We start from the raw sequence: 16,791 nt of genomic DNA, 5'->3' as shown, positions 1-16,791 counted from the left end.
AATCCGAACACAATATTTTTGAACCGTTTATTCCAAACACAGGAGTCATCTCTTGGTCTTATGTTTGTCAGCTATTGCAGTGTTCATCTTCAAATGAAAACAAATGGTCTAAAAATGTTACAGCATAGACAGGCTGTCCCAATATGGGTGATCCTCATAAGTACGGTGTGTTGTCTGTTAGTCAACTCTCAAGTAAAGAAAAAAAAAAACTTTTTAAATGAAAAATATTGTTATTTCTACACTTGAAACCAGAGAAGCAAAAACAACTGGATTTTAATAGCTTAATAAGGGTGATGTGATTTGAATCTTATCTCACAGTGATGGATGTTTTCTTGATGGTCTGATTGAACTTATGGTTTCACTTTTGCTCAACTATCAGAAAACACACTCACTTATTTGGTCTTTCTAGCGATCAGGTCTGTAAGAGGCATCGTAGCTTGAAAAAGGCACTGCACTGTGAGTTCCACATACTGTATCAAAAATAAGGCTAAATCACTAAAAACCTCTTTGAGGATCTCTGTATGATATATTTTCTCTTTAAATGCCATTGTACATGATTTAAAAAAGGGCGGATGCCCCCCCTCTTGGAAGGCAAAACCAAACAGACACTGTAGGATTGTATCCCTGAGGCGCCGGACAACCTTTGCCAAGTATAAAAATATCTCACAATAAACCATACATGAGAACAAAAATACACAAACATCAATAAACTATTAAATATTATAAAATAGATTTCATAAGCGTTGAAGGGGCAAAAGGAAATATCTTTTGGTTTTATGAAAGACAGCTTCCTCTGTGGAGAAAAAAAGATTGTGCTGTACACTTCTTGGGCTTGAATGTTGGCTAAAGTTCCAAGTGTTGCAGCTGCCTGAGGCCTCGCTCCTTTAATCACCGGGAAGTCTCCGCTGGCCTGTATGGGTCCAATGCAGATAAAAACCATAAAAAAAAAAGGCCTTCTGAGGTCTCAGACGAGGCAGTTTAGCCTTTCACCCCCTCGCTTCCGTCAGTACGCTCCAGCTGACAGGCATAGGGGGGGAAAAAAAACACTCCTACAGATGGGGTAAAACTTATGATACCCAAAGGAGAAGGCTGACCTCAGAGGGCTTTCAAGTCTGCAGTACCCCCTTGCTGGTTGACAGGTGCGAGCCATCCTAAGTCTTGTTCAAGTAAATGTTTCATCCGAAACGGTCGTCAGTAATACCGATTGAGACTTCTTGTTCCAGGGACGTCGGGCTGCCCGTTCATCCAGATCTCTCTAATGATCCGTTCCCGCTCCTCAAGCCTCTGCGCTCGCTCTAACTCTTCCGCCGACGTGAACACATTCATGTTGAGTGTGCGCTCGAACCTCCGGTGCCGTCGTGCCGAAAGGTCCGAGTTGGCGTCCCAGTCTGAGTCGGAGTCGCTGGAGTCCGACGACGAATCGGCGGGGCGCGCGCGTTTCTTGGCGGTGGGCTGCCGTCGGGGTTGACAGTCGGTGCGACAGGAGATCTGGACCACCAGTGCGAAGAGGGTGAGGAAGAGGCCCAGACAGACGCCACAGACAAAGAAGAGCGCCGCCCTCTCTGGGTGGTCTGGTGTAGAGCGGAAAGATAATGACCACATATGTGAGTGATATATGACAGCTACTGCAATAATTGCTTGCTTTTGTTTCATATCAAATATTGTACTCTCTGGTTCACTAGACCTATAGCTCTTATACTCTCTTGACTATTTACTAAAATTACAAACTTCAATGATTAATTCTTTTCTTGACAAAATTTTTAGACAATAATAATCAAATGCGTTCCTACTTGAAACATATGTGTAGGCTGCCAGTGCGTTGCTAATGAGGGACATGCTGGCATTGGAGTTGATAATGGGATTCATCTCCGGGGGCCTCGGAGTCTCGCCTCCCCCTCTTCCGACCTCTGGATATTTCTCCTGGTTGGAGCTGGTCTCCCTGATGCGCTTCCGGTCTGGAATGGCAAGAAATTACAGGAAAGTGAGTCAAAGAACGGTTGAACATAAGATAACGGAGAGGTTCAGGATGTTGGCCTTAGGTATTCAGACTTCAATCTGGTCTTGAAACTGATGAGACACTTTATGTTTCAGCCATCGCATAAACACATGTGGCGTCAGATCATGATGGCATGCATCAATTGGGTCATTTACAGTAAAGCAAGTGAAATGTGTCATAGCGGTTGAGTCATTCAACAGCATCTGAGTGGGTGTTTTATTCATTTTCTTCTGAGACGATGCATTAAACACATGTTCTTTCTTGTGATCGACAAGATAGCACGGCACTAAGGCAGCAAAATTCTGCCTGACTCAGGCCATTGAGACTAGATAACCACTCAGGGAAAGTCTAAACAATGTTTTTTACACAAGCTTCTATTATAAAGCCGCCTCGGCAAATGTTGCATCTGAAGCACAAGGGTAGATTTGCCATGTATTCTCCTTTGCGTTACAGAGTAGATTGGGCGATTGCAGAACTTCGTCTTATAGATAAAAAAATACAGAATCTATGTGGTGCTAACACAGTTGTTGTGGTTGAGCATTATTTGTTTAAATGTCATACAAACGCAATGTAATTAGAGGTGTGTCAGACTTCTTAACTGATGAACTTCGTTTGGACTTAAATTGCTGGTTGCATGTATAAATGTTTCCACCTGGACCTACAGCTCTGGCGTACATGCCCACTAGCATTACCAAGAATTCACGGTGAAACACATTAAGCCAGCCAGAAAAATAAACAACACAATCTTAACAGGTGAAATGAGTCATTATGGATCATTATCATCTCATTTTGTTGGTAACACTGCAAGAACTATTTCAATGCTCCTCTGAGTTGGAGCCCACTCTAAGTGATTCAGGGCAAGAGGACATGTGTACACCATGGACTAGTCCAAGTAAATCGCAGTGCACTTACCGAATAGATGAAGAGGGAACAACAGACAGTTTACGATTCATTTAATCTAACATGCATGCTTTTGGACAACCTTTACATAAGAAGACCAGAACTGAAATTCAAACAAAGAACTGAGTGTGAGCCAGACCTGAAAACTTTATCTTAGCCTCCAGGCATGTTTTGACAGTTAAGGTTGTCAACCTGTTTACACTACTCAACTGAATTTTATTTGAGACACAGCCGGAACCATGTGCTGTACCTTCCGCACTATGCTAACCACCAGAGGTGGGTAGAAAAGCCAAAAACTATACTCAAGTAAGAGTAGCGTTACTTTCAGATAATATCACTCAAGTAAAAGTAGTCATCCAAAAATTTATTCAAGAACGAGTAAAAAAGTATTCCTTGAAAACAATACTCAAGTAATAAGTAACATTGTACGTAACTGCCTACAATATGATTTTTTTTGTTAAATAATGGTATATTGTTTTCTCAGCACAAAGTCATCTACAGTATATTAACTGTTATTATTATACTGTACTATAACCTGTTACATACCATATTAGGCGAAAAGACACATAAATCGTCGAATTCAGACCAGAAAACCACTTGAAACAACATCCATACTTTAGTCATAAAACATTAGAAACCATTTAATCTTATTTGTGCCCTATTGAGGTGACCATGTCAACCATTAGTGTATTATATAATAATAGTATTTTGCACTGCTTTTTGGAATCGTTTAGATCCCCCCCAACCCTCTTTATGCATTGTCGAGTGATAAAAATTTGACTGGAATTAAATATAATTTTCTTGTGGATAAAAAAAACAAAAACAAAAAAAATGTCCAAAGAGAAAGAGCGCCCTCTAGTGTTGTTGTTACCTTTGATCGGTATAGTGGAGCATGTATTGCGACGTCTCATTGGTGAAAAAGAGAGCCTCGGTCAGCATCTCTGGCGAAAATAAAGTCAATATGTAGAATAAAGAGGAAACATTAAACGCCTCTATAGTGTGGCCCAAAGTAGAGTAGTGAGAGTAATGTTTCTTCTTCACACATCTACTCAAGTAAAACTAAAACGTATTGCACTGTAAAACTACTCTAAGAAGTACATTTTTCTCAAAAAGTTATTCAAGTAAATGTAATGCATTACTACCCACCTCTGCTAACTACCTATTCGACAGCAGCTGTTGCCTTCACTCCAAAGACAAAAGATGTGATCAGGAATGTAGACTTTAATGTCAACGTGTCACATTCCACCCCTATGTCTGAATGTTACAAAATTCATCCTGCATTACTCAAATAAACACGAAAACTCGTTTTTCCAGATGAGCTGGAAAGTTGGGAAGAACTTCCAAGGAAGTCAAGGCCTTTTGAGCATGAGGAATTGTCATCACCGTTGCATACATCCTCTGTCCTTTTCATTTGTTCATATACCATCCTCATCATTGCTAATTGGTGTTCTAATGCAGATACAGGCTGCCTTCCGTGATAAATACTAAATTTGTTTGTAGTCCTATTGTTCCCTTTATTCCAATTACCATGTGTCTGTCCACTCTTCATAGGGTTGGATGATTGATTTTGGCTGTGGTCACATACAGTGGGGCAAATAAGTATTTAGTCAACCACCAATTGTGCAAGTTCTCCTACTTGAAAAGATGAGAGAAGCCTGTAATTGTCAACATGGGTAAACCTCAACCATGAGAGACAGAATGTGGATAAAACCAGAAAATCACATTGTTTGATTTTTAAAGAATTATCTCCAAATTACAGTGGAAAATAAGTATTTGGTCACCTACAAACAAGCAAGATTTCTTGCTGTCAAAGAGGTCTAACTTCTTCTAACGAAGTCTAACGAGGCTCCACTCATTACCTGTATTAATGGCACCTGTTTTAACTCATTATCGGTATAAAAGACACCTCTCCACAACCTCAGTCAGTCACACTCCAAACTCCACTATGGCCAAGACCAAAGAGCTGTTGAAGGACACCAGAGACAAAATTGTAGACCTGCACCAGGCTGGGAAGACTGAATCTGCAATAGGTAAAACGCTTGGCGTAAAGAAATCAACTGTGGGAGCAATTATTAGTAAATGGAAGACATACAAGACCACTGATAATCTCCCTCGATCTGGGGCTCCATGCAAGATCTCACCCCGTGGCGTCAAAATGATAACAAGAACAGTGAGCAAAAATCCCAGAACCACACGGGGGGACCTAGTGAATGACCTACAGAGAGCTGGGACCACAGTAAATAAGGCTACTATCAGTAACACAATGCGCCGCCAGGGACTCAAATCCTGCACTGTCAGACGTGTCCCACTGCTGAAGAAAGTACACATCCAGGCCCGTATGCGATTCGCTAGAGAGCATTTGGAGGATCCAGAAGAGGACTGGGAGAATGTGGTATGGTCAGATGAAACCAAAATAGAATTTTTGGGTAGAAACACAGGTTTTTGTTTTTGGAGGAGAAAGAATACTGAATTGCATCCGAAGAACACCATACCCAATGTGAAGCATGGGGGTGGGAATATCATGCTTTGGGGCTGTTTTTCTGCAAAGGGACCAGGACAATTGATCTGTGTTGAGGAAAGAATGAATGGGGCCATGTATTGAGAGATCTTGAGTGGAAAATCTCCTTCCATCAGCAAGGGCATTGAAGATGAGACCTGGCTGGGTCTGTCAGCATGACAATGATCCCAAACACACAGCCAGGGCAACAAAGGAGTGGCTTCGTGAGAAGCATTTCAAGGTCCTGGAGTGGCCTAGCCAGTCTCCAGCTCTCAACCCCATAGAAAATCTGTGGAGGGAGTTCAAAGTCTGTGTTGCCCAACAACAGCCCCAAAACATCACTGCTGTAGAGGAGATCTGCATGGAGGAACGGGCCAAAATACCAGCAATAGTGTGTGAAAAGCTTGTGAAGAGTTACAGAAAACGTTTGGCCTCCGTTATTGCCAACAAAGGGTACATAAAGTATTGAGATGAACTTTTGGTATTGACCAAATACTTATTTTCCACCATGATTTTCAAAAAATGTTTTAAAAATCAAACAATGTGATTTTCTGGGTTATTTTTTCCACATTCTGTCTCTCATGGTCGAGGTTTACCCATGTTGACAATTACAGGCCTCTCTAATATTTTCAAGTGGGAGAACTTGCACAATTAGTGGTTGACTAAATACTTATTTGCCCCACTCTATATGTATAAATGCATCCATTACCTTAGGCTAGGCTCATACCGCAGGTCTTAATGCACAAATCAGACTTTTTTGTGTTTTTCCGACTCAAGTAAGGCATTCACTTGATGGGCTGATCGGCGGAAGTCGCATAAAAGTGGACCATTTCAAATCCGAACTAGGTCACTTTCGTATGTGGTTAAAATCCGATCTGGGCCACATTTATCCAGAATATGGTTGCGGTCTGAACTATCAAGTGCCCCAAACTGGAATTCATGCAGGAATTACATCAGCAAAGAGCGAAAGAGACAGGACACTATGGTAGTGCTGCAGCTGTGCATTAGCGTTAGCGCCTAGCTTGCCTTGAACACGACTTTTGGGGAAGAAGCGGGCTTGACAACAGTCATAAGAAACATAAAATGGGTTCAGAGTAAGCCTGAGAACGCTCGGTTTTCTCTGTGCTCCTAATGAGCAATATTTTAAGATTACTTACGAGGCGAGTGTCAGGCAAACTGTCCGTATGTGTGTGTGTGTCATGCACGGACAGTGCGTGTATGCTACCGGTCCATATAAACTTTGAATATAAGACTGAACGGGGTTTATTTTATGTCTGTTATTTGTGTCCTCTTTTTGGAAATCAAAATATGATCACCTTTGAATGACTTTGAGTCTCAGCTTGCCACCTTTCAGAAATAAAAAAATCCAATTATTTTTCCATATTCAAAAAAAAAAAAAAAAAAAGGCACACCCCCAAAACTTTTAAAATGCATAGAAATGTATTTATGCACGTATATTCCGTATTGGTTCAAAACGGAACGCAAATTTTAATTCCCAATTCGGAATGATTCCTTATTTCAAGGGACGGGTGGCAAGCCCAGTTTAGCCAGCATGTGTGGTTATTTGTCTTGATGCTCTTGCACATGCGGGTCAGTTTGCTCAGCGCATCTTGGACTGCAAATTAGTGTGCATGCTTGACACTGGAACAGGCTCAATGGACAAAAGCAGTCTGAACGGGCACTCCAAAAAAACATATATGACAAAAAATCGGAATATTGCTTTAAGACCTGCAGTATGAACTTAGCCTTAGATTATTTTTAGGCCGTTCGTCGTATGTGGACCTACAAGAATACACATAGAAACAGTTGGATCTCTGTGACTCAAATATACATACATTTTCTGCTTTGAGACCTCAATATTATTCCTCTTAAAGCCTGATGGGGCCTAAGACTGTTTAGTGTTAACCCCTCTCCATGGGGGGGGCTACGAGTGCCTAATTGTAAGTGTATGTGCACTTTTACTCACCTGAAACAGTGTTTGGGCGTTTAACCGAGGTCCCCTCAGGAGGGCTGTCTCCCACTATGTTGGGGTCATGGGCGCTGGGTGGTGGGGAGTAGGCTGGTGGTATGGAGCTTTGATCTTGGAGCAACTTCTTTGGGACTTTAGGGAGATGGATGCCCATGCATGACAATGAAGAAGAAGACACAAGTGAACAATTATAATGATTGATAATCATAATCATTTATAATATCAATAGCAAGGGTTGTGTTAAGGCATATTTTTCATTCAATACTGCTGAGCCCAGTGTTTAAGACACAGGAAAAGGGTGTATAAATGTGACTGGCAGTGATTGGTGTCTGACAAGGTACTAAATGGAATAACTTATTTTGTAGAATGGAAAAGTCATTTGAAAGAGATGTGTCAGGATGAGTAGGTATTATACTGAGGTGAAGAGCCACCCTAAATATTATTAGTTGTTGTTCTCTTGTAGGTACACCATCCCGACTGAGAAATCCAGCATATGTTGCTTTCTGTATCCGCATAACCAGTACCAAAACACAATGAATCCAGCATAGTTCTGCTGGATTTTTTGTGCTTTTGTTCTGGTCTTGCTATTTCAGAACCCACCATCTGCTGTATTTCTTAGCAGGGATGTAGTATGTAAAAGAGCAGCAGAGTGTTCATATGGAAGAAGTTACATTGATGAACTCAATATATTTAGCTTTTACCCAAAGCAACCATAATAACTGACATCTGCTAATTCTTTTGCAGATTTTTGCACACTTATGCTTTCCCCAAAGCAGAACGGATTATTTGAGCGGAGGAATAACAATGTGTGACTCATGCAATTCCTGCTTGACTAACAGATCCATTGAGTTACGATGAAATTGCTGATTCACTTTCTTAAAAAACAAAAAAATTCCAAGCATCGTGATTCATAATCTCTGGTCTTGAATCAGTTGGTATAGATTGCCAAAACAACGACAAACGTGTTCTATTTAAAGAATCTGCTGTGATTCACACAACATCTTTGACCTTGCACTGTTTCCCAAAACCTATGCCCCTCCCTTCATACTCCCCATAAACCTCACAGTGTCCTGTGAGCGAGTCAGGGAGTCTACACTCTTTCCCCCATTGCAAACCCACGATGTAGTGCGTCACACATTCCTGCCCCTGCTCTAATGTGGATTTGGTGGACTGAGCTACAGCTCAGTCTGTATGATTGTGCGCCCTGTCAGATCAGTGGTGAATTACACCTCTGCCGTATCAGTGTCACTTGGGAGCAATGGTCAATGTAGACAAATCAGCTGTTTCCTGACATCAATTGCTGTAATAGTTAAGAATGTGTGCATGGGTAATATTAAAAAAACAAAAAGAATCATGTACGTCATTGTCAAAAACTGCTTGCAATGTGAGAGAACATGAAAAACATTCCCTGGGGAGTTTGCAAGTGAGACTTTTAATCCATCTTGAGAGTAAACTTGGAACATTCAGCCACTAGATGAGCTGCTAAGTGAAATGTTTCCATAAATGTGAACAAAGAAAAACAGCCTAAATCCAACTATCACACAAATGTACAAAATAGTTATTATCTATTGAATAAAAAAAAACAGCAGCAAAGAAGACTTCATTTTTTTTCCATATAAAAAGTCTGAGAATGTGACGCCAAAACAATAATTGGCATGCACATCTGTTTTCTTTCAGCTTTGAGAATTATAAATTTCATATCAATTTCTGCATTTTACTCATCTCCGGTGGCTAAACCACACAATATGCCACTTAAATTGTTTATCAAATCCAAAAATCTGATACCCCAATTCATTCAAAATTGCTTAGTGCCAACTAAATCAACAAGCACCCCGTAAGTGGAGGTGAGAAAGCCAGCATTCCTCATCAGTCTGGCACGCTAATCACAGCTCTAAAAGCAACCCCTCCAACCCCTATTCCTTTGCTACCACGATGCAAACATCTCCTACTCTACACCTTGATTACAGCTTTCTGATTGGCTCTAATTTGCTGCATATGTGGCCCAAGGTCACAGCTATGAGATGCCATAGCGTGACACACATGCACCCATATCCAGTAAATTTTTAAACAACCGCAAAAGGGGTTTTGTCAATTCTTCACGATCCTCACTTCCATTTGTCTCAATGGCCCTATTGTTTTTTGTCCGGTCAAAAAAATAGCAATTTTGTCAAATCTGAAAACCTTATGACGCAATTGTTGCAGAGCATACTTTCATGGGTTAAGCAGTAAAAATATTGCAAGACAAGAGTGCACAGAAGCCAAAGAAAGTCTATAAATTACAGTGGAACATCTGAAATTGTGAGGAAAATCCCTGCTGTTAATAATAAAACATTAAAGAAACACATGTCATCTCATGATAAAAATCATCACCACCAACCTAGTATGTTGACATAATATGACTTGGTGTAAAATGGCCTTTAAGAACAGATGCTTTCTGCAGGTGGGGGAATTTAAACTTTACATAGAAGGCGATCACACTTTAATCTTACAAGTAGTTTGGTGCAATGAGCATTTCAGTATGGTATTTGTACAGTATGTATATCAAATAGGGCTGGGTGTTATGGTCTTAAGTACTTATCACGGTAAATTGAGCAGATTTACCTCGAAAACGATAATTGACGATAAATTCTCCTAAGCGGACTGTTATAGAATTTGAAAATCTGAATCAATGCATGAAATACAGAAGAACAGTTTCTCGTTGATTTATTTACCAGTTTTCAAATGAACATTTAACAATTTTACCTATAGTGTAAACATTAAGTATATAAATATCTTGAGAACAATAAGCAAACAAGTATGAACATTTATAACAGCGTGTATGACTTGTACAATGTACAACATTATAAATATCAATATGGCCACTGTGCAAAAATATCACTGTAACACAAATGACTTACAGCAAGAGGGGCTTTAACAGTACACTTCAAACAGGACCGTGTATCAGACAACTTATTGTTAATGGCTGCTGTGACATGATTACTCAACACAAATGTTTACTTCAAGGTTTCAGATTTTTTTTTTTTTTTTCCCCAGAGCATTTTCTGAAGTACACGCACGCACACATGCAGCCCCCACACACACATTAAGCTATACTCGTCTAACCCTTATGCCAATGAAACATTTAAGATTTTATAATGACAGTAATGACGCAGAATAAGACAAGCACATGCAAAAAAAAAAATATATCTGTGGCCATTAAACGGTCATATTATAGGCTTCTCTGTTGGATTATAATTTATGCTGAATGCTGTACCATCATAACAGCTATCAGAGAAATCACACGCACACAAACCGATTGCTATATGCAGTCTGTGCCAAATCCACTCATTAAGTTCAGCCGCTTTGAAAAGGTTAGAGCCGCTGTCCCAGGTTGTTATGGCGACTTTGTCTTTCTGAATCCAAAATTTTTCCAGACGTCGAGTTCTTTCATGGCACCAAAACCACACTATGAGAGTCGACAAACGCTATACTTGAAATGCCTGTGGCCTGGCTACCAGACAGGCATCACGTTCCCTTATAGCGTTAGCCGCTAGCGTTAGCGTACTGGGCTTCTGTTTGTTTAATTTCCTGATAGCCATGTGACTTTACATGTAAGCACACAGGCTCCTTTTTTTAATGAGCATAGCCAAACAATACATATACAAAGCAGGCTGAAAAGCCTTTATTTTTTCGTTTGATTTAAAAGACGAATTTCCCGACATGGTCAAAACTACGTCGGTCATCGTGAACCATCTCTGTAACGGTAAATTTTCGGTAAACTGCCCGGCTCTGATATCAAATTGGCCTTTTCCCAAACAAAGCTTGTTTTCATGTGTTTTACAGCTGCATAACATCAAGATAGAAAATATAGAAATGATGGCTGTTGTCCAATACCTTTGAATAACTCAACTTGGTTGAGCTTTTTCATGTTGTTATGTCACATTATTTATGTTGCTGACACAGCTACTGTGTTGGCTAAACAAGATCAAGGATAACTCTTCTAAAACAGTGTTATACAATGCTTCCTAAGATTTACTGAGCTGCGGCATATATTTTACATTCGAAGAACTTCATTGCACACCATCAGTCGATGCGCACTTTAGCTACTAAAATAATGGTCTCATCCCGATTTACTACCAGATTTACTTAACATGCATATACCGTGTTGTGCTGCCTGCTGGATAGACAACACCAGCTTGTTTTCCAGTAAATAACACACCTGATGATCTCTGACAGAATCGTCCCACTTGGTGGCAAGAGGTTTGAATGGCCACTGGGCGCGAAGATACTAGGGGGGAAAAGAGTTTTCATAACAATAGCCTGGGTTTACATTGGCAGGGCTAAGCTTTGTTTTCACTATGGCTCTCCCCCAGCGCCAAAGTGTGTGTATGTGGCCCATGTGCTGACCAGTGCAGTTGGGACAAAGCCCTTGTAAGCCAGTGGGGATATAGTGAAATATTAAACCATGCTAAATCCAAAATGAAATCAGACGTGAGCCAACAAATTAAACACACTTTAGCCTGGATGAATACCCTAAGCGAGTAGTGATATTTAGCGTTTTATTGATGTACATATTGTAGATGGTGAACAACAGGATTTTCCATTACGTACAGGTACCGTATATTAAAAGTAACCAGATTTTTCAACCTTCATAGCTTTCTCTGCTATGTACAGTGTTGGGCACGTTACTTTAAAAAAGCAATTAGTTATAGTTACTCACTACTTCTTCCAAAAAGTAACTGAGTTAGTAACTGAATTACTGTATAGTAAAAGTAACTAGTTAGCAGGGAAAGTAATTATTTCAGTTACTTTAAAAAGTTGTTGTATGTCAAAGAATTTGAAATGTTCTGAGCAGTATTCGAGTCAGTTGAATAGAGAAGAACAGACAGGTAGTTGTGTTATAGAACCTTGTAATATTTATTGCACCTCACCAGCAACAGATTTATCCTACCCTTGAAGTGCAACAAAAATAAACAGTAAACAATATAATAAAATAACAATCAGCAGTAAACAATATAAAGTGAGTTTAATCAATTAAATTAACTCTCACAACCTGAGACAACTGGTCAAGTAGACATAGCCTACTGTACTTCAAGTATTTTGACTTGAAATAGTGTTTATATCTCCACCTCGTAAAGGACAAATTTTCCTCTGAATGCTTTGCCGTCATATCCCTCTGCATCTGTTTTGCGTGTGTGTGTTTGCCGCACGCGCTGTTCCGGTTTGTGTGTGAAAACACCGGCTCTGATTGGCTTACCATGACACATGACTCTAACCCTCAGCCAATCACAATCACTTCCATCGCATCTATCCAGGTGGTGCATTCAGGTAGCCGTGTCCCCCTACTCCTCCCGTCACCCTCAAAGCGTCTGCAGTCCTCAAGATGGAAGCAGCATTTTTGCTGGCTGACAGTGGGGGATGGGAACGAGGCTAGCATTCATGAGTAGCACAAACAGAAACGTTAGCAAGCTTTGGAAAGCATTGTCTAATTGAATGAGCAGGGCCAAACAGCCTGAGTCATAAGAAGTGTGTGCTGAAATATTCCGAGGCACCCTAAAGTGCACACGGCGCCAATATTGTTTTACTCACATGATGCGGGAGTGAGTTAGAGACACGGTCTGCCGAGAGCCGTACGTTTGTGTTAATTTTGAAGTTATATGTGCTATTAAAGAAACAGAGTGCCAGCACGTCCTGTGTGGTATATCTTTGCTAAGAAAAAGCACAAAACGCGTGCGCTATTCTCGAACCTGAACGCACCCCAAGTCTTGGATGACAAATAAACAGCAGAGTAGACTCGCTACGGCTGGTAGTTTCTTTAATTTATTCAGAGTAAGTAACGCACCGCTTTTGACCATCAGTAATGGTAACGGCGTTGTAACTGCGGGAAAAAAAAAAGTTAGATTACCCCGTTATTAAAAAAAATAACGCCGTTACATAACGGCGCTATTCCCAACACTGGTTATGTATTGCTACATTCACAATACATTCAAGTTATATGCTCTCATCATTGTACTTTCTTTCACGCCCTTGTAATTTGAAGTCAAAGTCGTTTCCATAAAAAGTGCATTCAGCTAATGTTGTTAGTATATCAATGAAATATCAAGTTTCAATCCGCAGGCAGTTCTTACCTAAACTATAATTGTTAAAGTGCAACTGCGGAGACACACATGCACACAAACTGTACACATCACCATTTATGTATACATATACATACTGATTCTAAACATTTCAAATAGCTCATGACATTTTTGTAGATCATGATTTCAGTTAAAAAGAGCCAGAGTGAGGGTGTCCCCTTAAATCATTTGACTTCAAAACCCCCATTGGAAGCTTCCTAACAATAACCAGCTGACAGAGGCACTTTTGTGAGCACAAGATGGCATGAATTTGATAACATAAACAAAATAGAGTATTGTTTAGTGGAGGATAGCATCACAAAATGACCTCATCCAAGAAGAGGCATAAACATCACATTGTGGATGTATGACTTTTGACATCACTAAACCAAATAGACTGAAAGTATGCCTGTCAGGGGCATGATTAACACACTTATTTCATTCTCGTCTTGCCACACAGAATACACTGTCTGTTCCATTCACTCTTGAGAGAACAAACTACTTCATTGTAATTTGTTCATATTCATGTGTATGAGCATGCATACTGTAACATAAGTGAAACGTACAGCCAGAGAATAATAGTTTTGAAAATTGACGCCAACTCACTACGTTTTTAAAGTGCTTCTAATTTCTTAGCATTTTTGTCAAGAGCCATACATCAAAAGCAATCAATATCCATTTTTTATGTGGCCTTGGAAACATTGCTTCGTCTACACCAGCCCACAGAAATGGCATAATATATGCTTGCAAAGTCGGAGCTAGCAGCTACAGAACATCTCATAATACGGTTATAAAAACATCCACAGACACCGAATGTTAATGTACAGTTAGAGGAAATTCAATATTGAAAAAGCCACAATTAGAATGTTCCATGCTGGAAAGCTGCCATCAGCTAAGGCCCTTAATTCACCCAGAAGACTCAGCAGGAAATGATCTGAGGCTGTTGGCAGGAGGCTGGCTATGCTAGGAAGTTATTGACAGTGATTATTTGTAAACGCATGAATGCGAACTCACCAAAACCTCAAGCAAAAAAAAAAAAAAAAAAAAGTTAAAGAGGATGAGACAAATAAGTACATTTGAAGCCAATCCCTGTTCTACCCCTTGGCCAATATTTTACCCCTTAGCCACAGGTTTTGAATTATTAGACAGCTAAGTTACATGGAAAAGCTATGTTAGCTACTGCAGAATTGCTAGTAATGTCACTGACACTTTGATCTAAAATATTTGGATTAAAAAGGAGTACATTCACACCATCGTTTGACATCGGTTTACTTTATGGAAAAATATCTAAGGCCAGTGTAATAAAAATCAATAACTATCGGATGCATTTTCCTTTAGAGGGACACCACAAGACAACCATCTTCTCCAACAGTACACTAGAAGGCTCAAAAGCCACAAACCCAGTGCCAAAAAGAAAACTGACATGAAATGCAATTTGAGAAATCCACTTAAAAGAAATGGAAAGAAAACAAAAATTATATGAGGAGACTGTCAAAAACGTGTTTTTACAGCTTAATAATAAAATAAATAAAATTATGCCTTATTTAGTAGTTAAAATCACCACCCAATGTTGATAGACTCATAACTCCAATGCACACAAATAAAAAGACACCATGCGCTTAAGATTAAATAGCTCTCAATTTACAATGGGCATTAGGCCGCTTCCAGAAAACTCAGCTATTTTTGAATCACTCCCTAAACAACACACAAACAGTTGGCTTCATTAATTGGATGCAGACAGAAATAGTCGTACTTTTGGCAGCGTGCGCTCATAACAATGAGTGACAAAACCACTCAGCTGTGAAGCTACTTCACAACGACACACAGGCTACAATACTACTGAATTTTCTTTCAAACTACATTGGTTCTGGTATTAAAAACAATCATTAAAATAAGGTAGTAGTGAACTCAAATCAAATCAAAATTTATCGTCCCATTGCTGTACATACAACTGTAGTGCAGACCAGATGAAATTGTATTTCTCATGGGAGCCATATAAACATAAGCAGCACGATTAAGACACACTCACACATGTCTTTAACCCCACCATTCCCATCCAGTCACACAAAATTTGACCAACTGTACTGTTCAGGTTCTGTAACTCTGTCTTGCTGCTACAATTTTAATATTGTCCTTCGTACTAATGTCAGAAGGTAAATTTAAGTTGTGTATCGATTTGATTGTAAACAAATTACATTTGGGAGTTCATTGAGATCATCACTATTTATGTATCGATCATTTTGTAGCAAATACAGTGGGGCAAATAAGTATTTAGTCAACCACGAATTGTGCAAGTTCTCCCACGTGAAAATATTAGAGAGGCCCGTAATTGTCAACATGGGTAAACCTCAACAATGAGAGAAAGAATGTGGAATATAAACCCAGAAAATCACATTGTTTGATTTTTAAAGAATTTATTTGCAAATCGTGCTGGAAAATAAGTATTTGGTCAATACCAAAAGTTCATCTCAATACTTTGTTATGTACCCTTTGTTGGCAATAACGGAGGCCAAACGTCTGTAACTCTTCACAAGCTTTTCACACACTGTTGCTGGTATTTTGGCCCATTCCTCCATGCAGATCTCCTCTAGAACAGTGATGTTTTGGGGCTGTCGTCGGGCAACACGGACTTTCTACTCCCTCCACAGATTTTCTATGGGGTTGAGATCTGGAGACTGGGTAGGCCACTCCAGGACCTTGAAATGCTTCTTACGAAGCCACTCCTTTGTTGCCCTGACTGTGTGTTTGGGATCATTGTCATGCTGAAAGACCCAGCCACGTCTCATCTTCAATGCCCTTGCTGGTGGAAGGAGATTTTCACTCAAAATCTCTCGATACTTGGCCCCATTCATTCTTTCCTTAACACAGATCAGTCGTCCAGGTCCCTTTGCAGACAAACCGCCCCAAAGCATGATGTTTCCACCCTCATGCATCACAGTGGGTATGGTGTTCTTCAGATGCAATTCAGTGTTCTTTCTCCTCTAAACACGAGAACCTGTGTTTCTACCAAAAAGTTCTATTTTGGTTTCATCTGACCATAACACATTCTCCCAGTCCTCTTCTGGATCATCCAAATGCTCTCTAGCAAACCGCAGACAGGCCTGGACGTGTACTTTCTTCAGTAGGGGGACACGTCTGGCAGTGCAGGATTTGAGTCCCTGGTGGCGCATTGTGTTACTGATAGTAGCTTTTGTTACTGCGGTCCCAGCTCTCTGTAGGTCATTCACTAGGTCCCCTCGTGTGGTTCTGGGATTTTTGCTCTCCGTTCTTGTTATCATTTTGACACCACGGGGTGAGATCTTGCATGAAGCCCCAGATCGAGGATGATTATCAG

General features: G+C 40.1%; 1 protein-coding gene across 1 annotated transcript in view; it reads right to left on the bottom strand.

Moving 5' to 3' along the window:
* LOC130907826 (protein eva-1 homolog C) overlaps window positions 1-16,791 on the bottom strand; it is a 137,730-nt gene continuing 120,939 nt past the window's right edge. The window contains 3 exon segments of the mRNA XM_057823300.1: window positions 1-1,571; window positions 1,791-1,955; window positions 7,360-7,494. Of these exon segments, the coding sequence (XP_057679283.1) occupies window positions 1,192-1,571; window positions 1,791-1,955; window positions 7,360-7,494 (680 nt within the window). The 3' untranslated portion in view covers window positions 1-1,191.

This window comes from Corythoichthys intestinalis, chromosome 19 (assembly GCF_030265065.1).
Source record: "Corythoichthys intestinalis isolate RoL2023-P3 chromosome 19, ASM3026506v1, whole genome shotgun sequence".
Taxonomy (NCBI): domain Eukaryota; kingdom Metazoa; phylum Chordata; class Actinopteri; order Syngnathiformes; family Syngnathidae; genus Corythoichthys; species Corythoichthys intestinalis.
This window is presented reverse-complemented; position numbering and strand designations above follow the sequence as displayed.